Genomic DNA, 27,803 nt, shown 5'->3' on the forward strand with positions numbered 1-27,803 from the left:
TTTCCTGTTTTTGAATCGACTCGTGACGCTTTTGTGAAAATGGCACACACCACTTGACGCGGAGGTTTATACCCTTTCTGTCCACAATGTCAAATCCTTTTGTTTTCTCTTGAAGTCTTTGGCTAACCCAACTCGGTCATAACAGGTTTTCAACAGGGTCCAATCTGGATGCCCTGTCACTTCCATCTCCATGGTCACTTCCGACCATTGTGAATTAACACACAATAGTTCGGTTTCTTCTGCTGTGCAAATTAGCTCCGGCGCGTGATAATTGACAACGATTTGTGGATTGCAGGAGAAAGGCAGCGTGTTTTTTGACTGTTGTGTCTGGTTCTGTTTTGAACCTTCATGTAGAAGATGAAAACACAGATAATCTTGACGATTTGCCTCTGCCTCGCTGCCTTAGCGGTGGCAGCAAAAGGCCAAAGAGGTTTGTTGAGGTTTTCGTTGTAGAAACGGTATCCTTGTCGTCTTTTATCCGACTTTAGGCTTACTGACGGCACGCAGCGAGCGAAATTTTCAAAGTTAACTCATATCCAGATTTGTTATCAGTTATTTTATCTCTTAAGCGTTGTCTTTGCACTGTTGCGGTTTTGAGTCAAATTTGAGTTCAATTTTGTTATCAAAAGCATCCGATCGTGTCATTAATTAGTCAGCAAATATAAATGCACATTCTGACAAAGCATTTGAGTAAATCAAAGATGTTTTGACTGCTGCGTGTCAAACAACCGTTACGTTACAGGATCTTATGTACAGTTTGAATTGCAGTAAATTTTTCTGTCTTGTTTCACAAATTATTCAATTCTTGAACGGTGCATAATAATAGCAAAATTATTTATTGTGAGATTGAAGGATTGTAGGAAGTTGGCAAATAATGCTTATCAAGCAGTGTCCTTGTATGTGGTCTCCCAGACTTGAAGGCGCGGCAGTTTTTCTAAGAGATCTCAGATGCGCCAGAGGCTCTTAATCGAAAGTGCGCTGCGGAAAGTTTATTGGTCTAATTTCTTAAAGGTGGGGTCCACATGTGTCCAGCTAAAGAAAGTTCTGCGAGGGTTTTCTAGCCTGCGTGCAGACTCTGTTGACAAAATTGAAAATAGGAGAAAAAGCAGAGCTACTTTCTCTCCTCTTTTAAATTTCCGAGTCTGCACGCAGGCTAGGGTTTTCAGAAACGTGATTTTTCATGTCATCGCCCCAGCCCTGCTAGGTTAGCTTTTCATGTGAGCAGGTTGGAATTACAAGAATACTGACCAATCGCCAGCCATTATTTTGATTTTACTTGAAAGGTTGGGTATACGCAATCCTTTTGCGGGTCTTAGACGAAGGGGGGCCGCCTGGGGGCCTTGGCAAGGGGGGCCCCAACTCCCTTTTTGCAAAACAATATAGTTTTTTTCAAAATCTTTGTTATGGGTGTTAAATTTGTCTCTTGGCCCCCCACTTTTCAACCTTTGTCGGAGCCTATGCTGTTATATGGATACATTACCTTTAAACATTAAGACTTCAACAAATATTGGGGTAGCCCCCCCAACTCTAGCAAGTGCGAGTTGGCCCAGGACTACAGTAATTGAACATTGTTGTGCAAACAACATGCGCAACGCAGTTGTGCAGCAGGAAAGTCTGGATTGCTAAACTCTGATTTTCAATTAGCAAACCAAATTGATAGACTCCTTTTACGAGAAGATTAATTGACATATAAGTTTTGAAAAGGCATCTGTATTTGACCCAAAAGTGTTGATCATGATTTTAGTTTTTTATGCTGCTAAAAATCTTTGAAGATACTTTAGTAATGACAAAGCAAAAACTGAGACCAACAGCTGTTTATGTCCTTTGTTCATATATATTTAAAAAAGAAATGATTAATTTTTCGAAAGAAATAACTGTGACTTGCACTGAAGGAATGATTGTCTGCTAGATAGTGCCTGATTTGCCCTGGTGATAAAGTTGTGGATGTAATGAAGTGGATTTATTATGAATATTCTACCATATCTTTAGGTTGTGTTAAAGATAAAATTTATATATACTCGAAAAAGGGAATGTGAGTTTTGCATCTTTTTTATGATTGTGGATAATTGTTATTATTATGATTTTGTTGATACACGAAGAAGTAAGTTTTTACATGCATAAATGCTCTTAAGGTTCTTCAATCTCCAATCGTTACTCCTAAAGGCTTTACAACCAATCTGGAGGTTGCTGACAAACATTAACAACAAGATGATAGTATTATTATTTAGACTATTATTAAACCAGAAAAATATGCAATGGGTTGAACAATTTCTCATCTATTCTTATTTTGTACATTTCAAACCCCTTTCTATCAAGCACACATATTTGGGATCAAAGTCGCTGTTAGACTGATGACCCTAGAGTTGTCTTGAGATAAAAGAAGATTTTGTAGGATTTATCGAATTTAGCTGCTCACTCAGCATTGCACCAAAGGGACTTGTAAAACAATTGATATTAAAACAATCTTTTGGTAATTGTCAAGGGAGTATCCCTTTCTCCAATCTTGTGTGTAATTCCTTCCTTTCTGTGTCATGTCTGAGGAAGGCTTGCCTTTGGATTTGACAGCATTTTCCAAGACATGATTTTTCCACCTCTGAAATTGAATTTTGGAGTATACATTGGAGTAACAAAAATTTTTGCCAATGAACCCAATGAAAGAATTGATCATTTTAACTTAAAATGATGGTAGACTTGGGATAAGTGCTACAGATTTTTAAATTTATTTGGTTTTTATGCATCTTAAGGCAAATGGCATGGAACGGACCGAAACAGTATGACAGGAGCTTTAATTTTGCAAGCAAAAAGTCCTGAAGACTATTTCAGTACCATTTAAGAACTGTAGGGCACCATAGTTTGATAAATTACTAAGGGCCCCAAATAAAAAGGACCATAAATTATGTTTTTACTCATTTTTTGAAGCAACTAACTCAGCACCCCCCCCCCCCCACCCCCTAGGTGCTGAGAAAATTTATTATTTGTGAATATTGCTTAAGTGTTTCATATGCTCTCACCATTGGATGGGACCTTCTGACAATCCAATGTGGAGTGGGTCCCATCTCAGTTTTTTTCCAACTGCCCCAAGTGCCTCCTTTACATCACAGGGGTCACTCTTTATTGTGAAAGTTTTGTATTTCAGATTATGGGTTGCAAGTTTTAGCAGTATTTGTTTCCTAGAAAATCTTGCAATGGACTTTAAAAGATTGACTTTAAGATTTGTGACATATTTTTCATTTGAATGCTGCTGCAACGTAGCACTTAATGCTCTCGGCAGTTATACCTCTTGAAGCACTGACCTTCCTGATCAAGACATTTAATTTGTTTCCTAGTAATAAACAGTTTTAGACTCCAAGCCACAAAGCAACTATCTCAGAGATTATCTTGTGGCAAAATATCACATAAATATTTTACTGGTATTTCTGTGGCTCAATTTTCATGTTTTTGAAATGATTGATGTTATTGGAAAAAGTCAAGAAATGTTTTTTTACTTTTATTATTATTGCTAAAGTACATATATATATACACTTACTTTCAAAAAGTATTAGGACAAATTGGATAAAAGAACTAGGTGTTTCCCTCTTTGGGCTTGCAACAGAACCTTGTTCAGATATGAGCAGTCCTTTTTTCAAATAATCTAGGCCTATGTATTCAAAAATGTGGTTAAAAATTAAACAAATACTTAAACTTTTGAATCAAAACTATAAATGCATTGAATACTTACAATTTTCCTATAGATAATAGCAAAATCTGCAAAAGAGTTGTATGGCCTATAAAAGGCAACTCATATGGCCTTGGGGATTTTTTGGAGATGTCCAAACAAATTCAATTTCTTAGATTGTCACATCTGCAAAACACAGAAATTTTCAAAGAAAATTATGAAATCAACTTATTAAGTTTCAAATAAAGTTTACCGAATCAACAAAAATGTTACCATGTCATGAAATTATTGAATTTACTCAAGCTCCTTTTAAAACTGCATGAGACTAAAGTTAAAACCACAGTACTTTTCAGCGATGACTAGTTTTTGCTTTGAGAGAGCATTTTTTATAAAGCTGGAAAATTTGTATTTCTTATGATTTTCATAGCCACGTTTTTGCTTGTATTCCTAAAAAGGCTTCTTTTAGACGACAATATAATGTCTGGTTAGGATTCAAACCAATTACTTTGTAGTTCCCTCAGAATGGACCTTTCGTCTCTCGGCGTCTTAAATTTGTTCCGTCTGCCAACCCTTGGCTAATTTTTTTACTCTTCTTGTAAGGAAAAAGACCACAAAAGCTGCACTCGTTGAGCAACAAACAAGCAAATTAATAACTCAGTTTTTTTATAAGAACTCTCATGTTTACATCTTAAGGCCTACAAAAGTTTTATGGTTTATTTTTTTTTAATTGTTTGGCATCTACATTAAAGGCTTTGAAGCATCAACAATGTCTTGTGAAAATTTTATAGAAATGAGTGATGTGCCTTTTTTAAAGAAAAAGATTGTTAAAGATTTTTTGCATAAAATGTCTTCAAAGTTTGGCAGTTTGTCCCAATACATTTTTAGCCTAGTGTATATCTTTTATTTAAATTGCTGTAACTATTCAAACTTTTGTTTGCTAAATTGTTTGCATCAGTGCAGCCATTTTTGTTTGAGATTTTGCAAATAGTTTTTCTTCCCAAGATATTTCAATCAATCAAAAAGGTACAATATTTCAATAAATCAAACAGCATTTAATCCTTTCAAAATATTAAACTGTCTTTTTGTTTAGATATAAACACTTCTTGCTTGTTAAGATAATTAAACAGTTGACTTTTTATTGTAGTCATTTAGTTGTAATGTTTGTAGTAAACTATGATGAAAAATAACATCTGTTTTCCTCTGAATTTAAGGATTGAGAAATGCTGCAGCAAAACAAGGAAAAATGGCAGTAAGTAAAAAATTATTTTTTAGGGTTAATGTGATATTAGTCTGAGATAAGCTTTTTTTTGTAGAGCTACACTCCTCCCCTCCCAAAATCATTCAAACTGAATCCAATGTTGTATCAGTGAGTCAAGTTAATGATATCAAATGAATGCATATATTACATATATTTAAGGAGTGACAATAAGAATTATACCAAGGTCATTGTGTTCCCACTAAAGGATGCACTTACAAACAATTTTAATTGACAGTATCCCTTTAGTGAGAAAAGGCTCAAGTTGTCATGTTCCCACTGAAGTGTTGTAAATATGTTAGATTTAAATTGATGTTTTTACTAAGCTTGACCGATTAAGAAAACACCAAAAATATAGCTGCAAAATTTTAATTGATTGAACCAAACCATAGATTACCTTTACACATAAGACTTATTAGAGGTCCCTTTGTTATTAGCGTGTTGTGTCCTGGGTCCATATTTATACACTGACAAGAGAAGTTTCTAGAATATTACGTAATCAACAACTTTATTTGTATTTGGGTACTTTCAAGAAGGTGTGAGAATGTTATAACCCCCAAGCTAATTTTATCAAAAAACAAAACATTACGTAATGTAAATAAACAATAGTAAACGTGTGATAAGTTTGTAGAAAGATTTACTTTGTTCCAGAAAAGTGAAGAAAGTTCACAACAGAAGGAGGCACTCACAATAAACTAATCATTATCACAAAACAAAAGGTATATACAGAGGGGGAGAACTGCTGCAACATTTGATTAATATCTACAAAAATCGTTTAGTTGCCTTAATGTATGGCATAATGACAGCCATAACCATTCTGTTGGTGATTACATTCAAAGTCAAGCTACCATATGCACAAGGCTGTTGTCTATTTATTTTCTATTTCTAAGGCAGGGATTTCTGTGAGCTGTGCAGGGAAAGTGCTCATTGCCCTCTTTGTCATTACCACAAATGAGTATCGGGCTTGGATAGTAAAAGTTATGCTGACTTTTTGGCTCACTTAAGGCACTTAAATTCAAACAAAGCTTTGTCAAGAATCTAACATCTTGAATATCGTAGATGTAATATATAGGCTTTTCTATATCACTGCGAGTAGTTTACATTTAAATACAGCAATAAGCTTTTTGGAAAAGGTATTTAAAAACATACAGTTTATCCTGTTTTGGTTGTAAGCTTGTGTAGTTCTAAGATTATAATGAGACTGTCCTTTGTCTGGGCTTTCTGCAAATAGGTGTTCTTAAATTCTGAAAGCTTCGGAAGAGTTATAATTCTATTGGCAGAAAAATTTTACTAGTAATTTCAGTAATTTGACATAGAGTGATGATTTAGGTTGGCTAAAATACTGATTGTAACTTTTGCTTGAATTTTTGGAAAGGTCTTCACCCAGAATGGGTACATAGTTATGTTACTTTTACTGCACAAGCACAGAAAACAAGATAACCATGTCACTATGCCTAATAAAACCCTAGACCAATATTGAAGTCCTTAACACAAAGATTGGTTAAAAGGACTTTCAATTATATCCTTTGTTGGTTGTTTCCTGGATTTGAAGAACTCTAGAATAATTTTTCAAATCAAATCAGGTGACAAGTTGTTATCCAGGTTGGTTTTAAGGACTCGTTACATGACTTTTACCCAGTTTTGCTGGTTAGTGCGAATATTAGCTGAAAAATTAGGCTTTCTACTTCGGATGTATTTTCTAACTTTGTATTTTGATAGAATATGCCAGAATAAGTTGGCATACGGAATTTGGTCATAAAACTTCATGGTTTCTTGTTATTGTAACTCTTTGATGGATGATAAACATAGCTTGTTCACAAACCTGACCACAATTCTTCTGCTCCCTTCAGAAAAATTTTTGACCCCCTCATTCTCAAGTTTTTATCAAATTAACTGCTTTTCTTATAGACTGTAAATGCTATGGGCAGTAGACTTTGCATTCCACTTATTTGCAACTTCTTGAAATGAATGACCTGTCTGACAAAATCTTTATAGCTATTCACAATGCTTTGTCCATTGCTCATGTTTTATGCTTGCTCAGTGAAAGTATTTTTTCAATTTTCTCTAATATTAATCTAAACAACATGAACATTTTCCAGTGCTTCAAATCCTTCTTCAACTGCACAAAAGCAGCAACAACAAAGGAAGCTAAGAAGGAATGTAGGGAGAAACTTCATGTCTGCAAGGAGCGAGTCAAGGAATTGCTCACAAAGATTATACAGACCAAGCCAAAGCCTGCTGGTGGAAACAGAAAGCCTGGTCAAAAGGTAATATCAAAAAAGCTTTGTATTCATTTTAAAGCAATTTGTTTTAATTAAAGTCTTTTTGAAGCTGAAAAGGCCAATAATATGCCCTTATTGTGCTGCAGCATCAGGTCAAACTTGACCTTAATCTGGCCTTGGTCCCTCTTCTTCTTGGAATTTGTTTCTCTTCCAACCTCTGCCTGGCCTTGCTTTGTTATGGGTTTAACTTCCCTGGTTGGAGGTTTTGCTCCAGTGTCTTGAGACAATTACAGACCAGAAGTGAAACTTTAAAAGCAGGCACATATAGGTTATTTTTAAGTGAAAACAGCTGTTAGGCCTGATGATAGACCAGAGACCTTCTTCCTATTAGCTCTTGTTAAGTAAAGCAGAACATTGTTTCACACTTCATCAGTGGGTTCACAAGTCAACTTTCTTTTTTTATAGCAGGTGTTGCATCAGAACTTGTCATTGTAATGGGTGTGATGTTTCAACCATGACAAACAAACAGACTTTTGTTGAAAATTTGTGCATTAAGATGCTAAGTGTCCCTTCTTTTGTTACCATTTTATGGTGTTAATGCCACTTAATATCCTTTAAAATGAACATTCTTAAAAAACTATTAAAAAACACTTTACAGTTTGGATAGCTCTTTTACTAATAGACTGACAATTATTAGATTTCAATTGTTGACATAACTGTAATGTAACTTATTAGTTTATGATACAGTTTAGATAATGTTAATTTTCTCTTTCCATAAGGGGCGTAATCGTGGACCAAAGCAACACTTCTGTAACTGCTTCAGAAGATTTGTTAATTGTATAAGAAAACATCATAACAAGACCAGACCAGCTTCAGATGGACAGAAGGTCAATATTCACGAAGAAGTATTTTTGCATGCAGAGGGTGCTGTAGATGGGAAACTGGCTTCCTCTAAATCAGAGATGGATTACAAGATGGTAAATAAAGATTGTTACTCATATATAGAGTGCTACTGGGTTCCCATTTGATTAAACAACTTTGCATTCAGGTTGCATGTTTGCAAAACAGAAATCTCTTACAAGATTGAAAATGTTTGTTTATACAAATTTATCTTCAGTTACGAACTCATATTTGACTTCTAGAAGTGTGGTAAACAGTTTAAATGCTGCTGGACCAGAGAGAAGTGTGGAGACAAGAAGGGTCATGGTGGAAAGCCAAAAAGAAAAGGTCATGGCAAAAAGGGAAAACGTATGGGCAGAGGCAAGGGTAGACAAGGAAAGATGACAAAGCCTTTCCCAAGACCACCAAATGCCTTTATACAAGTATGTTCCTTTAAACATTCTCCAAAAGATAACAGTTTGTACCATGAACCTTGGATAGGCATTTCATAATCTATTTGAAGTAGAAATCAGTTGCAAACAGATGTTCTAAATCTTGATAATTTGATTTTATGCCAAAAATATCATGCCTTTAATTTCCTTAATCATTCTTTAAGTGCATGGTCGCAGCCAAGAAATGTAAAGTTGAAGCTGGAAGAAACAAGAAGAAACTGAAGGCGTGTGCAAAAAACTTTGTGAAGTGTGTTCTTTCACAATGTGCCAAGAAAGGTTGAGATATCACCAGATACCAGTGACTTCATGTTTAAAAATATTGCATTTTCTACCTGTATCTTTTGGTTTTTATAAATTTTAACTTGAGACTTTTTTATACTACAACATTTTTACTGTAGATACTGGCTACATGTAACTGCTGAATTAACACATCTGCTTGTTACATTTATTGACTCAAAAAGATTTATTATTGTATGAATCCAAACTTGTCAGTATCCAAAAGTTTGTAGGTCAATTCCTCCATCATATTGAAATCTCAAAGGAAACATAATTCCAGTTTCCTATTTGAGTACTTAGCTTTTTGAAATTCTGCTAGCTTGAGTACTCAGCTTTTTAAAATTCTGCTAGCTTAACTGTTTGCTACAAAAACATTGTTTCAGGGTTCCCTTTAAAGCCCAAAAAGTTAATTTAAACCAACAAACAGGCCACTGACAAACACCTGATAAACACACCACTTTTTATGCTCATTTCAGCCCAATGTTAATGGCTCTATTATCTTCGTAAATTTCTACCAAGTATTGTTTTTACATGCTGTGTTATAAAATAGAGTTTTGTATTTTTGTATGCTTCAATTTTTGAATGTACAATAATTGTCTTTACCTTGCCTTAATCTGTAGCCCTCTAAACACCCATGAAAGATTAATTTTATAATTTCTATGAAAGATATGTTGTTTGTTTGAAGATTTTAATGGTAGAAACTGTGATCATGATTTACATCTTTACAGGCCTCCCGGTCGGTCCTAAATTCCTAAAAATCCCAAAATTTTGCCATTTTTGTCCAGAAAATCTTAAAATATTCCTAAAATTTGACAAAAGTATCTTAAATTTCCTAAATTTCTATTGACATTATCTTGGCTTGTTTTTTGATAAAGTGCCTCTTCTTTATATTTGAAGAGCTTTGTTACTCTCCATCTATGTGTGTTGTTTTTCTATCTAGAAAGTAGATTATGGCACTTTGGTGTTTAAAAACCTTTATGCACTGAAATCAGCATAAAATAGAGAAACTAATCCAAAACCTAGCTTTTTTTAAAAAAGCGTGTATGTGGTGGGTAAATTAAAAGTCTGAAGATGGCATGAACTGGGACAAAGCCAAAACAATTTTTCGGAAATGATTTTTGCTGACAAAGGAATGTGTGTCACTCCTAGATGGTGTGGTTATAAGATAAATAATCTTATATGCTGCTTTTATGCATTTCTATTACAAAATTAATAGTTTTTAGTGGCATAATTTGAAAGTTCAACTGCTACAGATATGTTACAATTGTTGCAAAAAAGTTACAATTATACTGCAGGATGAGAAAAATATTTCTTCTTCCTCTGGGAAAAAGTCCTCTAATTTGCCAATGGAGAGTGTTGGTGGGTACAGTGTCCCAAAACCCACCCCCATACCTGCCTCCCTTTCGGTTATGCCCCTAGGCATGCAACAGCTGAAACATTGCATAATTGTGTTCTTTTCATCCAACACTCTTCAGAGTTTCTGCTATGCAATATTTCATGCTATTTCATGTTATCTTCAAATTTTGCCATACCAAAAACTTATTAGGTTAAATAGGAAATCCTAAAAAGTCCTAAATAATTGTTGTTGAGTCCTAGAAAAGTCCTAAAATTTGGCTTTAAAAAGTCCTTCCTAGAGAAAATTTACAAACGGATGCTGGGAGGCCTGTCTTAATCAAAAAATGTGGTATAGTCGTACAACTCTAAAAGATTCTTTTCAAAGAATTCATACAATGGTTCTATGAGATAAACTAATTTCATTCTTACTAAAATTTCACAGAAATCAGAAAATTCTACTTTTCAGTTCCTTTTCAAGGTCTTCTCGTTTCACCTCAACCTGCAAACATTACATCAACACATTAAGAGCAATAGGTTTAGGAGCATTGTAAATACATTGTTCTCAAAATAACACTTGACACCTGACTTTACATGTAGAGGGGGGTAGGCACGTTTGAGGAAATACAAACATCAGTCTTGAAACATTTGAATGGGGTTCTCAGTCACTAGCACTGTAAATTGCACTGTAAATTGCACTGTAAATAGACAATAAAGTTATTTACCTCCTCCCTAGTTTCCATGTTTCTTAACTTCACAACTCCGTTTTTCAGCTCACTGTCACCTATCACTGCACAAAATGGTATTCCATTCTCCTCACAGTATTGGAACTGACTCAATAATTTTGGGTTATTTTTGTAAATAATTTCAGTCTAGAAGGTAAAAGGTGTTGTAATTTTAAAAAGGAAATTTAGAGTATGTTATGGTACTGAATAGCTTCAAAAAAGCAAGGCAAAGTGGGAAGTATCTTTTTACATGTGAGAATCAGACAAAATGTACATTTGTAAAATATGTTTCTTTGTTTCTGTTTGTTTATGGTTGTTTCTATTTAACACATCATTTCGTTATTATTTCAGTTCAAAGTTCCACTTTTTAGTAATTTGTGTTGAGAATATCTGACATAATGTTAAAATTCTTTAAACTTTAAGGTCTTGAAATTTCAAGATAGAACCAAAAAGCGACTAATATACTTTGTTAGTTATATAACAAGCATATTTCACTGAATATCGCCAGCAACCTTGCTTGAATACATGTCCCTTTGAAAAATGTTTCTTATTCCCAATCTGGGTTATCGTATTTAAGTTTGCAAGGTTTTCTGTTCCATTTCAAAACTGAATATTCAAAGAGTTGTTCTAAGATAACTTAGAATTAAGTTTAAAAATTGACTCAATGTAATTGCTATTAATCGGCCTTTTCAATGGTTGTAAAAATCTTTGAACAGAGTTTCTGGATTGTATATCTTTTTGAAAGGGCAGCATTTACCATAAAATTATTTTACCATATTTTGCAACATTTTTGCTCACAAAACCAGTTGAGCGAACCAAACAACGTTACATCGATAATTTTCGCAAATAAAACTATAGATTTCGAACTTTTCTCCTATTTCCTACCAAAAGTTTTGATAAATCTGAGAATTTCCCAAAAGCAATTTCGACTAGTGGAAATATCAAGTGTTTGAAATTCACTGCCATAGTTTTAGGCAAAATGAGCCTATCCTTTGACGTACCTGAACACCTCGATCCCATAATTCGTTTGCCAGCTTTAGTCTCTCTTTCAACATGTTTTTCTGACCAGAAGCAACTAGAATTTGCGTTTCTGTTGTGCGAACTTTACTTTTGGCAGCCTGAAGTGTTAAAAAACGACGGCATTGATGTAAAAAGAGTGAAAAACTTAGTGATACTTTCACTGTATTAAAATTTTTTTCAAGGTCTCCTTTAATACAGTATAGTGTAAAACCCTGCAAAAAGTACTGTGAATGCCCTGAGGCTGTGTTGTTTTGATGCAACACAATTTGACTGAAACCAAATGAATATCAGCAAAGGTCTTTAAAGGGGAGGTTGGTGTTATATGAAAAGAGGAAGAGGGGGAAACAGCATTATTAGGAGGAGGAGGGGGGTGTGCAAAACATAGTTTATTTATGAAAACATGCCAGGGAATGTACATTGTAATTTTTGTAAATGCATTCTCTAACATTTATAATTTTCGACCACCAATAACACGAGTATTCTTAACCGTGTTGCGATTTCTCTACCTAATACTTTGACTTGTAGTCAAAGACAGTACGGTAACTGGGACATCAATGCTTAAAAACTTTTCAGTTTCTGGAGGATTTTAAGCGAACAAATGATTGTTGCAATTAATAATTGTCTACAGCAAATTAATAAAAATACCTCTGCTTTGGCTTCCATTATGGAAAATATCCTCTCGATTCCAATACTTATTCCAACACAAGGAACCTTGAAAGAGCAAACAAAGTCTCAATGTTACAGGCCACCAAACTGTCCCTCTAGCAACAAGGATGCGAATTGTATACAAGTTTTTTATGCTATGATTCCAGCTACAGGACATTTTCAATATTTATATACATAGGTTGGGAAAATTTTTAAAACAAGGGATACACTTTCACACATGATTATCTGCTTTACCTTAAAAAATTGACAAATTCTGATGAAATATTTTAAAACCTACAGCGTCATGCCTATAATTGACATCATTTTCAAGCAAATATGGCCAACTGTAGAAAAGTTACAGCTATTGATAGAAAGCCTAGCCCAGCGCTTGGTTAACTGGGTGAGGCATATTTGGCTACAATGGGTCACTTTTGAAACGGCTACAAAACGGAAACCATAAGCTGAAATTTTGAATGTGGTGTTTTCTCCAAAGTTGCTCTTTGTGGCAAAAAATCAGGAAATTCTATGGGTTACATGGGTCTGACGATTTGACATGAAATGACCCGTACATCTTTTGCCTGAGGATTTTTCTTGAATTTACCAATATATTTCTGGCAGCACCCTGAGTGTCCTTACGTCTGATTTACAACTTCTATGTCTCCTTCGTAAACTTTGCAATTTACTATAAGATTCATCGGCAAAAGTGCTTGGTAAACAAAACCCGATCTCTAATTTCAATGTTAGCTTTACAATTTCACAATAAAATCTTTTCATTCGCAGAATTTTTTTCAGATTAACTACAGTGCAAAATGAAATTGCAACAAAGAAAGTTTTACGCACAAACTGCTTCATCTCAAACATGCAACATCAGTTTCTAAAAACTGTTCTCAGAAGGCGATTATCCTTTCAGGTGAAATAATTACCTTCCTTCCTTTTGCATCAAACATTCCCACGAGGTCATCGTACCTGCCACCACCTGAGATGGATCCAATTCCAACTTGCTCACCTAAGTCAAAAGCAAAACTCCATTTGATTTGCAGACGCAATCTGTGGACAGTGTCTCGTTTTGCGAAAAAACGTATTCAGTAAGAGGTTTAGCTATAGGTAAGGATGTTTCAAATAATTTGTAAATATAAAGAATACCTGGTGTAAAATAGCGGGTATATAACATTATTCGGAAACATGGTAAAATTGTAAATATGACCTTTTAATTACGAAACTACGAGCATTTACAAATATTTTTCAAAAACATAATGCAGTTTCTAGAGATTTTAAATTTACATTAAACGTTTATCAAGAGTAAACGGGCTTATCCCAAGACAATATTGCTATTGTACTCGCAGAAAATGGGGCTATTTTGGGTTGCCTGAATGAAACAAATCCAAGAACGGTTGCCAGAATGACGAAGAAGGACTTTAGACTTCCAGAAGAAAAACAGGTATCAGCAGAATTCAACAAGACATTCTTAATAATTAAGGAGTTATTATGTGTGATATTGGACAGAAGAGTTGAAGTCTGAGGCTACTCTGCATGTCTGAGAAATAGGAAAGTGACGAAACCATAAACTTGGTCAAAGCAACCTCATCTTTCTTGCATCTACAATCTCTGCCAAAAGCCTTGGTACACTAACGCCAGTTTTCAACAAAGTTGCGTTACTAAAAAACAACGTAGGAGATTTGGGAGAACGTTTTTCTTGTGACTTGTATGATATTTGTCTAAACTATCAACATTGTCTTGGGGGAAAGGGGTTGCAGAAGTTAAAGCATTCGGGAAAAGAATTGAAAAATGCAAAAATACAACGCAAATTGTTGGGTGTTCCAGGCAGTCATTGTAGATGCAACAATGACGAGGATGCTTCGATGAATTATCGAGGCTACATTGAGCAATAGAAATAGAAAGAAGAAAAACGTTGAGAATGTTTCATCTCAAGGAAAAAACGAAGGGAAACAGACTTTCACAGAGCATCCGTTGATTCAGCAGAAGAGGAGAGAGACATACAGTTGAATAAAGGCTAAAAACATTGTGGTTTGACGTACTAAAGAACAAAGTTAATGTGCAGAGACCAAAAGTTAGAAATATTGAAAGAAAAGGAAGGGACTTCAAGCGGCTAACCATGACTATGTCGAGAGAAATGTGTTTTATGAAGCAAAAAACATGTCATCTGGTGCTTGCTTATATGTCAAGAATGTGAATTCATTTTTTTGAAACTTCGTCTAACCAGTTCAACACATTATGACTCCCTTTTAATCTGACTATCGAAGTAAGAAATAAGAATATGTAAAGCAAACAAAAATGGAAATTCTTTCCCATTAATAGGGGTTTTGACATAAATATCGAAGATGTTGCCTTCATTTTCTATACTTCATCATTTCTGGTTTTAATTGGTTGCAGAAACAGCATTGTTTGTGCAGTCAACAGTTGCTCTTCACAATCACATCTGGTTTATGTTAATCCACTATTAGTTTGCGAAAACAATTACCCCCACCACCCTCTAAATAGGCAAAAGAGAATAGCGATTTTCATTGCTTAAAAATAGTTGAAAATGAACATATACCGGGATTCGCCTTAGCAAGCTCTGGAGGGAGACTTGTAATAACTGCTTCGAAAATTACACCGGTGTAATAATCCAATCCTCTTGCTAAGCTTAGATCAAACGAAACCTGTAAAAAAGTGCATTTAACAATTTACTTATTTAATGCCATTATTTATAAGTGCAATTATTACTTTTCTATGATAATTAATAATTAAGCATCCATCATAAATCTTTCTATTTTAGATATAATTTTGGAACTTTCCAGCTTGCTCCGTAAATACATCTATTTAAATGCATTTATATAAAACGAATGGAAGGTCAACCTTTACACCACTTCTGCTCGAAAACAAGGTTACCGAGAATAATAATAACAGTCACGACTATTTGCTTATAGAGGGCCGAAGTGATGACGTTGGTAATCTTTCGAATATGGGAATGATTTACATCAATTCAAGCCAAAACCCACCTTATCAGATACATTGAAGATCTCCAAATATTCCAAAAGCAATTTCATATCTGCCAATCCTTGTTGGGCATGCTTGTTTTTCATGAAAACGTCATCTTGTTCTAACACTTCAACCAAATCTTTTAGGCCTAACGAGGAACAAAAGAATCGAAAAGTTATGTCTGATATCGATAAGCAAGTAATACAATAAATGGAAGGCACTTGCTTTGAAAACAAAAAGACTAAAGAAGTTCAAGATTAATTGTTTGAAGCAATCTTTCAGCATTAGTAGATTTGCAAAAACTCTAGGAATTCTTTGCAAACCCCAGCAACCAGTATATGCCCTATCACAATTCTATTTGCAACTTTCTTTTCAAGTAAGTGTTTACTATTTTGGGGAGTGAATGAATATTGTGTATCAGGTTAAAACTTCTGATGGTCAAACATGAATAAAAGCTGCTTTTGACACTTCTAGGAGACTTTTAAAAATTTCACTTATAGTAAAAAAGGCACATTAAATAAAATGACACACAATCTACCCTTTCGCTTTACATAAAGTCCTATTCGATCTGCGACATCTTTTGGCAATCCTTTTTCATGCACCATTTCTTTCTCGACTTCTTCCCAGGGTGACTAAATGAAGTGGAAAATATTCCAGGTTTAAAAAAAGGTTAAAATGAATTTATTCAAAACGTTTCTTGAAAAGGGTGCCAATTTCAGAAAAGGGCTCTAAGGAGAAGAAAGCTAAACAGAGATGTTTACAGCAAGTATATTATTAGGATTGAACATTGTCTCATTATCTTTTTTTCCTACAGGCACCAGAAAAGTTCTCAATTTTAAAACATAAACCAAGTTTTGCTACCCACTTGCATGTTCCTTTTCTTGGCCCTTGTTTTAATTTCACATAATATCTCGATTGTTTTGAAAAAAAAACGTCGTCTTAAAAAGCTTTCCTACAATGGTTGCATCTGTCTTTATTATCATTTATTATTATCATCTGTCTTTATATTTATTAATCAAAAACATTGCATACTGAAATTCAAAAAAATTGGTGTCCCATAAATCTTCAAACCTTATCTAGCTTATCGACAGCTGAACATATGGTCCTGAACTTTTCTTCTGGAACACCGCAGACAGCGAAAATACCATCGAGAATTTTTCTATGGTTGACCTGCAACAGATGTTAAACCATAAGCAAGGAGGATAAATACCGATTTTGCTGCATAAATGCATTGAAATTTTTTGTTTTTAAAACAACATTTTAGCCTGTAGTCTTCCACTAATTGTCAATACAATATCAAAAATGTTGAATATACGCAATATTTTAAACCAAAAGCTTTTCGGATCCTTCGAGCAATGATTTATTTAATCGAGCTAATATCACAGCATCATCTTACTTTGCATAGCATAAATGGGAAGCTATGAGAGACCCTTTTGATTTTAAGGACTCTTCTGTCATAGCTCTAGTCGACAGCATGCCTTCTTTTTTTTCTAAAACTTGCGCATTGCAGAGGATATCAACAAAGTGAATGTTTAAACCTCCATCTCTTTTGCTACATATAAAAAGTAGACTCAGGATCCAGCAAAGGTGGGCGTTGTGAATCAGCATTTTACACAGTGAGGTAATAAGCCAGCTCATACCTTAACCAAGAAATCACCAATATCCAGACTTGACAGAATCTCAACAGCAACTTTTACACATTCAGCATCAGGGATCATGGCATCGTACTGACCAGCAATATCGAAGTCCTAAAAGCGATGATGTGAAAGAAGTCTATATGTATCCTTTAATTGTCTAGTTTTTTATGCAAATAGTAAGAAAAAATTTGTTATTTAGTTCAGATGAATGTGATCATAACATTAGTGACAACTATTGCATACATAACAGAAACATCAGCCTTTGCCTTAAATGCTTGACTTTTCACTGAGACCCTTTCACTACTTTCCTCATAACAAAATGACTTAGAAAACACTATCTTTCCTTAAGATTATGGCTTCTAAAAAAAACATTGGCTCTCAATTTCAGTTTTTTGTATATAAAGACTTAAAATATGACTAGATACATACACATTGATAAAACTCCCTGTATCTTCCTTTGGTCATTGCAGGATTATCCCTCCTGTATACTCTTGCAATATGAAATCTCTTTATTTTATCAATTTTATTCATTGCGACATAGCGTGCAAAAGGAACCTGTTAATGTATTAAGGACCAAAGATAAAGAACATGGCTAATAACCAAAAGAAGAAAGCAGAAATCCCTGTTCATTGGAACAAGGTAAGTGATAAAAAACTTGGAAACTAAGTCTCATACAAGGGAGGCTTAACATAGAAATGAATAAGAAAACAAATAAAGAATAGAGTTCAGTGTGTTATACCTTGAATAAGATAAAAAGAGACTTTATGATGATGGAGAGATATGTTTCAAATGTTGTTATAGTATCCAGTTTTTCCATGTACAAATTAAAGTTTTAAGTAAGTCTTGAGTCATAATTTGAAATTGACAATAAAAAAACAGTATAAAAAGGTTTTTTTGAATGTTTGAAAGTTCAAAAACAGCTTATGAAAAACAAAAAAATTCTGCATATGATACTCACAGACTATATTATACTATTAAGAAATAACACTAAAGTACAAGCAATAAAATTGAGAAGGATACAGTTAAGTCATATCTGAGTGAAAGTAATTCACCACCTTGGTCCTTTAGATCATAGATCAACTTAGAGTCCTCTCCATACTTTCCTGTTAGTGTTTCCTAAAAATGCAAAAATGTGACAGTGAAAAGATTGTGAATTTTCATTGTAAACTGCAAAATGTAGAAATATAGGAATATAGAAATATACAATATAGAAAATAATACAAATATAGAAATATAGGAAAACGCATGGCTTTAAGTCGAACATCAACTTTGTTTCCCTTTTTATGCTATCCATTCTATAAGACACACTAGAACATCTACTACTCGCGAAAGCAAATTAAAACTGAAAAGCAATGCGGTAATTTGAACGGAAATGTGATCTCTGATTTGCAATGGTGATTTTAAATTATTAAGAAAAACAGAAAATAATACTTCAACAGAAGATTAACGCTTGCTCGGAAATCAAATAAATCTGACGAAGAATACTCTTGATGGCCTGTGTCCTTGGTGGTTATCAGAGGGTTATTAGATTGAAAATGGTATCGAAACCCCAACGTTGAATTTGCTGAATTTTTTTCTCAAGGGGTAATCTTACGCAAATCATAAAATTGCGGTCTATTGGGAAGATTGTTTATGCTTTATCAAGTTAATTAGACAAAAGCCAAGAAATTATTTTGTTCCGTGGTAATATTGTTTTTACGTTTTGAGGGGCTCTATAAATCGCTCTACGAGGCTTCTTTTGGGTGCGCTCTAGGCGCGCGCGCTCGATCGAGCGCCTTTCCGGGCAAGGCCTGCAAAAATAGTTTCAGGGACGGCCTGCAGGTTCTTGGGTGTTTGTCCATGAGCTGGATGGTCCCAAGAGCTGAACATTTACATCAATAAGGGAAACAGCTGGTGTAAGGACATGACCTTTTAACCTTTTGTATAAACAATGAAAGATGCTTAATGCCTATTGTGCTCATAATAAAAAACAGAAGTTGTCAAGTTTTGTTGTTAAGATAACACAATTTCGCTCAATTTTTATGTTTTTCAAGTGAAATAAAGATAATCTTCACACATGTCGAGTCTTTATGACGTTGTATCGAACCTGCGCATGGGGTAAAAATACCCATATATACAGAGGGTTACACTGGTAGCTTTGACAACTGCTTCAAATATCTATTTCAGTTATGAACTAAATCTAAGCTTAGTCCTTCTGCTGAATCTATATACAAACAGTGGCTATGAGAATGAAGGTCAAGTGAATACCTTAAGTTCAAAAACTGGTGTATCTATCTGTTTTGCACCATGTCGATGAAAACAATTAACTATGATTTTAAACACTTTCTCTCGTATTGCCATTTGCATCTGATTGTAGTCTCTTGTACCCTAAAAGCAGACAAATGTCAAAAAAGTCAGTAAAGAGCAGGGGTTATAATTATCCTTTAAGGCTTGGTTCTCACTAGGCAACTGAATGCAATCATTTAACTGTACACTCTGGATAGACTATATCAGCAGTCACACTCACTGCTTTAAGATAAGCCAAAGCCAACTTCACAAAAAGATAGACAATCTTTCTAACCTTTCATACATAAGAGGGCTTCAAGATTGCAAAACACAATCAAAAATTCTAAGTGCATGAAGTTTAAAACCTGCAGCAAGGGACTGACTTAATGTGCTACACTTTTTCACAACTTTAAGAGTGCAAATGATGATTTTTCTTTCTGTGAATGACAACAGAAAGATTCAAATATTGGCTAAATGGCTATTCAAAATAAAGTAAGACGGAAACAGCAGTGTAAATACCTTGCAACTACACATATAATTATTTTGAAAGAGCTTTTGAGTAATCTTTGTTATTTTTAGCAGAAATATTTTTTAGTAATATATAAGATCTATAACTCTACATTTTTGAAGAAACTATATCAACCTTTGGTGTTTTAAGCACAAACTTCTGTTTTGCCGGGTCATCACCAAGCTGTTTCTTCAACTTTAGCAAAGTATCTATCTCTGTCTTTAGCTGCAAAGACCAAGAAGTCAAAGATTAATTGACAAAATAAAGAAGACCAACAAGGATACTGTCTTATATGCAGCTAAACTGACTGATACTGGCATTGCAATTAAGGCATTGCAATTAAGGCATTGCATTGCAGAACATCACCAGCTTACATCACATGTCTTTAAATGCAAGAGACAAGATCCACAAACAAGGAGGTAGGTTAATTTGAATGCAATGAAAATTTGGGAATGGGTTTAAAGTTCAAATTCAAATCAAACTCAAAATCAAATTCAGCAATCGTCTTACAATATTTGAAGTCAATAAAGTGTTGATAAAGATAATTAACAATTTAACAATGACTAAATTTTTAACATTATGTTGCCTAGGATGTTGGGAAGATAATATATCACTTTAAAACTTACAAATTTGATTTCCTGTTGTTATTAATGCATATTATTCCAGAAAATAAATACATATTATTCCAGAGCTGGTAATAGACTTAAGTATCATCAGAACAAATAAATGCAAACATATATGACTATATGTAACCACATATATGACTATATGCAACCTTCCTGCTTTTAAAAAATGTAGAATAATTCTTGCTAATCTATCAGAATTTCCTATTCATAGCTTGAAACTGCTTGAAAATAGCATCGCAAGCCTTTAACCTGTGATGTGAGCAAATGATAGAAATTTTCTTCTCACAAATGTTAGATCAGCAAAACTCAAGAAAGAGTCCTGTTGCCATCAGTTGGTGCATTATTAGCAAATATGTTTTATCTTGTTTGAAAAAATGTTTATTACCGTTCCACTCAATATTGGCATTTTCTGTGTCCTCTAAAGACACTTGGTGTGACCTCTAAACGTTGTTTGAGCTATTCTTAAATTTATTCACTTTGCTTCCTGTACAACCAACATTAACAAGTAGAGCACTGTGCGAAAGAAATGTAGGCTCGCAGACATGTGCCAAAATACAAAAATTGCAGAGGAATAGAAATCAAGTGGACCAGCGCCTCTATAAAGAGTATGGGTGTATGAATTTGTTTATTTGCAACCATTTCATTAATGGCATAGAACAGCTAAAGAGTTTGTAAAATAACTACATTTAATTCTGCTCATCTAATTTTTAAATCCTGTAAAAAGGGATTCTTAGTGGCAATACAAGCCATTGGCCTGGGGGGGGAGGGTCTGTAACCTGTAACCATTATGCCCTCACAGGCCACCCTTGATAGATTTCTGGAGGTGCACCACTATGGCCATCTGTGGCAAATAAAAAGCAATCTGAAAAAGTCCCTTGTATCAAAGGATATTGAATAACTAACAAGTTGTCTTTCTTTCAAAGCCTTAATGCTCAATGCCTAATGGGGCTGCAGAAATATTACAGCTTTATTTATATAAAAAACAGAAGACAATAAGTAAAACAACATTCGACGCTGCCTAGAAAATACAGTCTTAAAATGAACAGTACTCACCTTTAAATTCTACAACCAAACTTCAAAACATTTTCAAAAATTATCGCATGTAAACAAAACAACACTAGGAAGTAGAAAGTGTTGAAATGGCATCAGCAAATCGTTTTTGTGCCTATTTTTTGGGAAACCTTAACTTTTATCCTCTCTTCTTCAAACTTAAATATTAGAGGTTCACAAATCAAGATTCGACTGGTACACCAACTCATGGGGACAGGACTCTAATTGGCCTGCATGTTAGCTGACAGGTATCTGGCAAGAGAATTGATGAAAAACAGTAATAATAACAAAGGAATCACTAATTTTGACCAGTTTCTGAATTGACCAAAGTCACGCTGTAAAAATAAACAAAAAAGTCTAACCTGACTAGACTGGCTACTAGTGCAGTAGGCGTAATATTTGAAGTTAGATGCAGTTGGCTTGGTTTTGAAGGACAAGAATCGTGGACAAAATCTGACTAACGCACACATTTTAGAAGATCAAGCTCTATAAAAAAGCAAAGAGCTTATCTTACTGACAACAAAGTTTCACAAGACAATGAAATTTAAAGCTAAATTTATCATCGGTGGGTTCTGCAGGAAATAATCTTATGTCAAAAGTTTGGAGAAATTTTTACCAGTAACCTGTTTGGATTCTGTAAACTCAAACCAACACTCACAAAATATTTTTTTCAACATAAAATTGACTAATTAAAATATACTGGTTAACATGCTAATACTAAATATACAATATTCAAGTTGATTTGGCTACATAACAATGAATGGTGAACCGAAATATTTTATAGAAAAGCAATGAAAATTGAACAACTTTAGGCTGATGGACAGACACATGGAAAGAACTTTGGGCAAGCTATCGAGCCAGGTATCCAAATTGGCGTGTTTGAATAAAAACAGTAAGATATAATTAAAATAAAATAAAGTAGAACGAAATAATAATAAGACTATATGTAATAGGATAATAATAGCTTAGTGCAAATATGAATTAATCATAAAGTAATCAAGCCTACAGATTTCAACTTTTGTTCATAAGAAATTATTTCATCTGCTTCACAAAGTGATTCACAAATTAATTCCAAAATATAATACCATCCAAAGTGAAAAAGTTTTTTCAAAGTTTGTAGAAATGGATGGAAGAGAAAAACCTTCAAAAGAAGATTGTCTTGTATTATATTTGTGTACTTTTTTTTGTTTTTACAAATTCGCTCTCAAGAGCAGTTTTTTGGAGATAATTTGATACATTTTTTGCTGTCTCAAGCAGGTAAAGTTTATCAAAGTTAAATATTTTCAGGCGTTTAAAAAAAGGTTCACTATGTGCAGTGTAGTTTGCAAAGTCGATTACTCTAACTGCTTTTCGTAATTTATGTTAATTAATTTATGTAATTTAAGGTTCCAGGGTAGTTTTATTAGTACAGCCCCAATTAAATATACCATATAGAACATATGATTGAATGAATGAGGAGTATAAAGTCTTGGTATCAGATTTCTTAATTCATATAGCATTCCAATTCCTTTAGATAATTTTAAATTTATTTGCTTTAAATGCAATTTCCAGTTAAGCTTATTATCAATTATTGCTCCAAGACATTTGGTGTAATTTTTTTGTTTGTGATCTCTGTTATTAATTTTTGATTTTATGTTTCTATCAGTTTTAGCGATAAATTATTAGCCAATAACCACACAGATACCTTTTGTAACTCAGAATTGATGGTTTGTTCTAGGATACCAAGATTTTTGTTAGCCAATAAAATACTGGTGACATCTAAAAATAGTCGAAACTGAAGAATTTGAGAAGATTTTATAAATGTCATTTGTATAAATCAAGAACATTAGTGGCCCAAGTAGAACCTTGTGGGACACCACAATTGACAGTAAGCTCATTTGCATTAATGCCATTAATTGCAACTATTTGGATTCTTTTAGTAAAGTATGATTTAAACCACAAGTATGCAATACCTCTGAAACCATAATGTTCTAATTTTTCTAGCAAAATATCATGGTTAACAGTATCGAAAGCCTTTGAAAAATCAAGAAATATGCTCCAAGAAAACAGTTTATTTTCAATATTATTGATTAGTTGTGATTGAAGGTCTAAAATTGCTAAAGATGTAAATTTGTTTTCCTGAAATCCATATTGATGTTCAAAACTAATTTTTTTTATTCAAAAACTTTACCATACGAACGTTTGTTAACTTTTCAAGTATTTTTCAGAAGATAGGTCAAATTGAGATGGGTCGATAGTTTCCTTCTAACTTTGATTTACCTTTATGAATAGGCATAACTTTTGCAAATTTTGATTTTTATGGAAAATCACCAAGAGTGATTTTAAGGATGAATTGGCTATGAGTGCTAAAGGCCCTGAAATAGTCAAACAGACCAATTTTATAAGTTTAGGGGGAATATCATAAGAATCATTTTATTTGCTTTTGTCTAGATTTGCAGGAATGATGTCATTTACATAGCTCATTAGAATTAAAGTAACTGGAAAGAATGGAAAAACACAGTCGCTACAGCTAAGACAAAGCCAAAGTTGTGCGTCAACACCTAGATTTAAAATGTCTTGATCTGTTAAACCAGAGCATTTTCTCATGTGAATAAAGCTTTGACAATGATAACAAGGAACCACTTTTTCAATATTATTTGACATTTATTGCAAAAACAGAGCAGGATTTGTTAAAGTCAATAATCAAATGGTGTTGCTTCTTGTATGCAGAAATCGCTCTTAAGAATGGAATATTTTTCATTTTTTGAAATGGTAATGCATCTGCAACACAGTCTTTACAAAACAGACCAACTTTATAACACAGTCCATGTCAAAGGGGTGTCATTTCTTTAAACCTTTGAGTTGATAATTTGCTACAGCTGACATGACACCAATTGCAAAATGCATAACAATATCATGATTTCTGACTCTCCAGAACCAATAATTTGTAATTTGGGCATGAATATGTATAACTACTCATTTAGATTATGGGGGTTTATTTTGAAAATCTGTTTGCCCTGCCCTGGTATTGATGATATAATGCTTATAATAATAAAAATATTCATGTTAATAATGATAATTATAACAATGGTATAGTAATGGGCCTAATCTGAAACATCAAGAAAAAAATAAATGGTAACATAAGTAAACTTTGTATGGTCAAAGACCTTAGTTTCAAACAATCTTTTTTGTAACATCCAATTCATTTCTGATGGTAATAAATGCAGAATCCTTATTTTTTCTGGCAAAGATGACTCCATTTTATGGTCCACATGAAGTTTCATCTGATTTCTTTTTTCATATCTCTTGCCAGTTTAAAAATATACTTATTTTTTGGTTAAAGATTCGTTAATTAATACTCTAATGTCAGCACCTTTCAACTCAAGATCTTTTCCTGAAATATTTCTTGTCTCCTTTCTTTTTTGCAAGAAAGCATCTCTCAATTTCCTATTTCTGAATTTGCAGATAATAGTGTTATCATTCTTGGGTCAGACACGGTGGCAGGCTTGAATTTCTGTATCAGTGCAATTTCACACCAAGCTTTTCACCCAGCTTAATCACCAAAGACTCTGTTTTCTCATTTTCTTCTTCAGGAATTCCATCAAATTTGATACAGTCTCGAGGGCCATACAGTTCTAAGTTGTTGACTTCGTTATTGACTCTGTTGATATCTGCTTGTAGCTTTCCAGTTTGTTTTTTTTGGCTTCCAATATTTTGTTTTTGTTGAGAATGGTATGGTTATTTTTCTTTGGTTTTCATACTGGGTATCAATGAACCCTATTGACTTTTCAAAAATGGCTTTTCCAATTTTTCAAAATCCTTGCTAATGTCGCGATGTCTGTGATTAAACTCTTTTTAATATCAGAAGTATTTCGTCTATTTTCTCATTAGTAGTGGCGGCAGATTCCATATTTGATCCGTTTTGAACTTGATTTACTTGTAAATAATTGAAAACATAGCAATAGCAGTAAATAAAGATAGCTAAGAATATATAAAACTTATTTAGAATATATGATTTCGACGAGTTTCTCAAATTTTTAGTAGCTGCACGTAAAATTTAGCACGACATGCGCTGTATTACAGAACTGCCAAAAACCCGCTGAAATTATGCCAAAAGTCTACCAGAACTAAATTACAGCGGCTGTAATTTAGTTCTGGTAGACTTTTGGCATAAAGATATACCCATACCTGAGCCTTGACATCGTCTGTTTGTTCTTTTTGTTTCAGATTTCGCACAACTTCACCCTGTTTTCGAATTTCAGATTGAATCTCCTCCCTGGACCTGTCTCCGTTGGCAGCCATATTGAAAAAAGAATTAGGTATATCAATGCCTCAATTTGGAGCCCAAAATAACGAAATTGAGGCTGCAGGGCCTTGCGCTCTGCTGACCAATGTCCGCCGGGAATTGTCTAGTAGTTTCCACTTTCCATACTGCTCGACTTTATAGTCATGATTAATAGTCATATTAGTCATAAGCATGATTAAAAGTCATAAATTAGTACGATTAATTATCTTAAGTGAAGGGTTAGGGTTGGGTTCAGGATTAGGTTTAGGCTAAACTTATTACATCATCAGGTAGAACAGTATGGAAACTAGACAGCTCCTGTCCACCCACTGAGGCATTGGTACGTTACGTAACGGGGGAAGAAGAAAATTAACGTTTTCGAGCATGCAAAACCCCTCTCAAAAAAAGCATCTGCCATCTATATAAAGCTACGTAAAGTGAAATTAAATGTAACTAAACAAACTAAAATGCAATTCAATCAAATGTTCATTGTGTGTAGCAGTCCAATTAGAGAAATGCTTCCTAAAAGAGATGGTTGAAGACGAAGGGGAAAACTGAGGGTTTGCTAATGAGGATGCAGAAATTCAGATTTTGTCTCGAGGAGATGCTTCGCTCTATGCAAATCTGTGTCTAAAAATTGACAGTATAAATGGGTTGGATCAGATGGTTCTTGTGCCCAGTCCTTGAAAGCAGTACGAGATTTCAAGATTTCTATAGATTTTCAGATAGAACTATAGGATTTCTACCAAAGGTGTACAAGATTTCCATAGAATGATCTTTCCTCGGTTTTGCGGAAACCAAGCGAAGAAGCGGACGAGCGTCTAGCTGAGAGGAAGGAAAAGTGCAGAAGTGCACACGAAATAGTTATTCCAAATGATATTTTGGAAAATCACCACCATTAAAATGTTGTAAGATTATTGTTTATGTATAAGTGGGGACCCTTCATCTTTGATAGGCATGTAGAGTGACGTGGTAGCTTGCTGTTGGCTTAGCCTCTTGAAAAGAAGTATGCCAGGAAGCCAGGAGCGTAGTGCTAGGGCTGGGCTGACCCTTCCCCTTATTTTGTAACAGTATTAAGAGTAGCTGCTCCAGTTTTAATTATGATGTACCAAATCGAGCTGGCGTGCAGCTATGCTTATTCCGTCCATGACGTACATTGATGCCCCTAGAAGCCGACGGAACACACCTTTTTGTTAGATCATTTTGACACACCTTTTCTTTGAAAAACATAACTCGTGAGAAATCTTTCGAGGAAGTTTGACTGGCTGCAGAAATCTGGCAGATTGTTTTAACATTTTGTAGTTAACATGTTTCATTTTGCTGTGCAAGCTTGGTTTATTCGAAACAATCGCTTTTTGCTGATATGTATCTGTTTTCTTGTTTCAAGACTGCCTCCTTAGGGATGGTTGTTCATGCTCAAGTTTGTCCATCCCAACCGAAATCTACAGCTACCTGGCCGAATCACATACATTCTTTTTTTATAAGATTAATTTTATAAGAACACGAGCCACATAACTGGTCAAAAATCAAAAGCAAATTAAGAACAAGCTGAGGCTGAGCTTCTGTAAAATGCAATTTTTAACAACGTTTAATCTCAAAAACAAGGATTTGTAGGCCATACGTGGATGCTTTTTTGGGGAATATTTTAACTCGGCGGCAATTGAAGGCTGTCTCGCGCACTTTGTTGGCAAATAAGGCCTTACACACCTCAGATTTTCGAAAAAATTAAAAACAGTCAACCAGAACTTGAATTTACTGGTCCTTTAAAAAAAGAGTGTACACAAGATTATATGCATGCACCAGTTGCTATTTACAAATAGCTTTTCTTCAAGAGTTAATTCAACCGCATGACCCTTGACCTTTCCTTTTCGCTTCGGCATGTCAATGTCACAGTTCAAAATGGCGTTTCGCTGCATAGATTCCTGCCAAGGTAACTGATGCCCGTAGCTGGAAACAGTTGCTTCTGGATGTAGCTATCGATTCTGACATGCATAGTTTTATCTCAGACTGCAG

At 34.3% G+C, this 27,803-nt stretch overlaps 2 protein-coding genes across 3 annotated transcripts; one reads left to right on the forward strand and one right to left on the reverse strand.

Moving 5' to 3' along the window:
• The first annotated feature begins 217 nt into the window (after positions 1-217).
• LOC135686923 (uncharacterized) lies at positions 218-9,337 on the forward strand. Its single transcript, XM_065203320.2, has 6 exons — positions 218-430; positions 4,867-4,904; positions 7,010-7,177; positions 7,912-8,109; positions 8,275-8,454; positions 8,628-9,337. The coding sequence occupies exons 1-6, from the start codon at positions 358-360 to the stop codon at positions 8,742-8,744; spliced, it is 774 nt and encodes a 257-aa protein (XP_065059392.1). The 5' UTR covers positions 218-357; the 3' UTR covers positions 8,745-9,337.
• Positions 9,338-10,426: 1,089 nt separating this feature from the next.
• LOC135686921 (histidine--tRNA ligase, cytoplasmic) lies at positions 10,427-25,842 on the reverse strand. Of its 2 annotated transcripts, XM_065203318.2 has the most exons (16): positions 25,694-25,818; positions 21,889-22,012; positions 19,986-20,075; positions 19,325-19,444; positions 18,098-18,193; positions 17,507-17,632; positions 17,081-17,188; positions 16,512-16,610; positions 15,979-16,072; positions 15,461-15,588; positions 15,016-15,121; positions 13,385-13,467; positions 12,462-12,527; positions 11,798-11,914; positions 10,797-10,943; positions 10,427-10,573 (listed from the first exon to the last, which is right to left on the reverse strand). In XM_065203318.2, the coding sequence occupies exons 2-16, from the start codon at positions 21,994-21,996 to the stop codon at positions 10,520-10,522; spliced, it is 1,542 nt and encodes a 513-aa protein (XP_065059390.2). In that variant the 5' UTR covers positions 21,997-22,012; positions 25,694-25,818; the 3' UTR covers positions 10,427-10,519. The 2 variants fall into 2 exon arrangements, with proteins under 2 accessions (XP_065059390.2, XP_065059389.1); XM_065203317.2 differs by lacking the exon at positions 21,889-22,012 and having other exon boundaries at positions 25,694-25,842.
• Between the last annotated feature and the right edge of the window lie 1,961 nt (positions 25,843-27,803).

This window comes from Rhopilema esculentum, chromosome 6 (assembly GCF_057945365.1).
Source record: "Rhopilema esculentum isolate cy_ngs chromosome 6, ASM5794536v1, whole genome shotgun sequence".
In the NCBI taxonomy this organism is placed as follows: Eukaryota; Metazoa; Cnidaria; class Scyphozoa; order Rhizostomeae; family Rhizostomatidae; genus Rhopilema; species Rhopilema esculentum.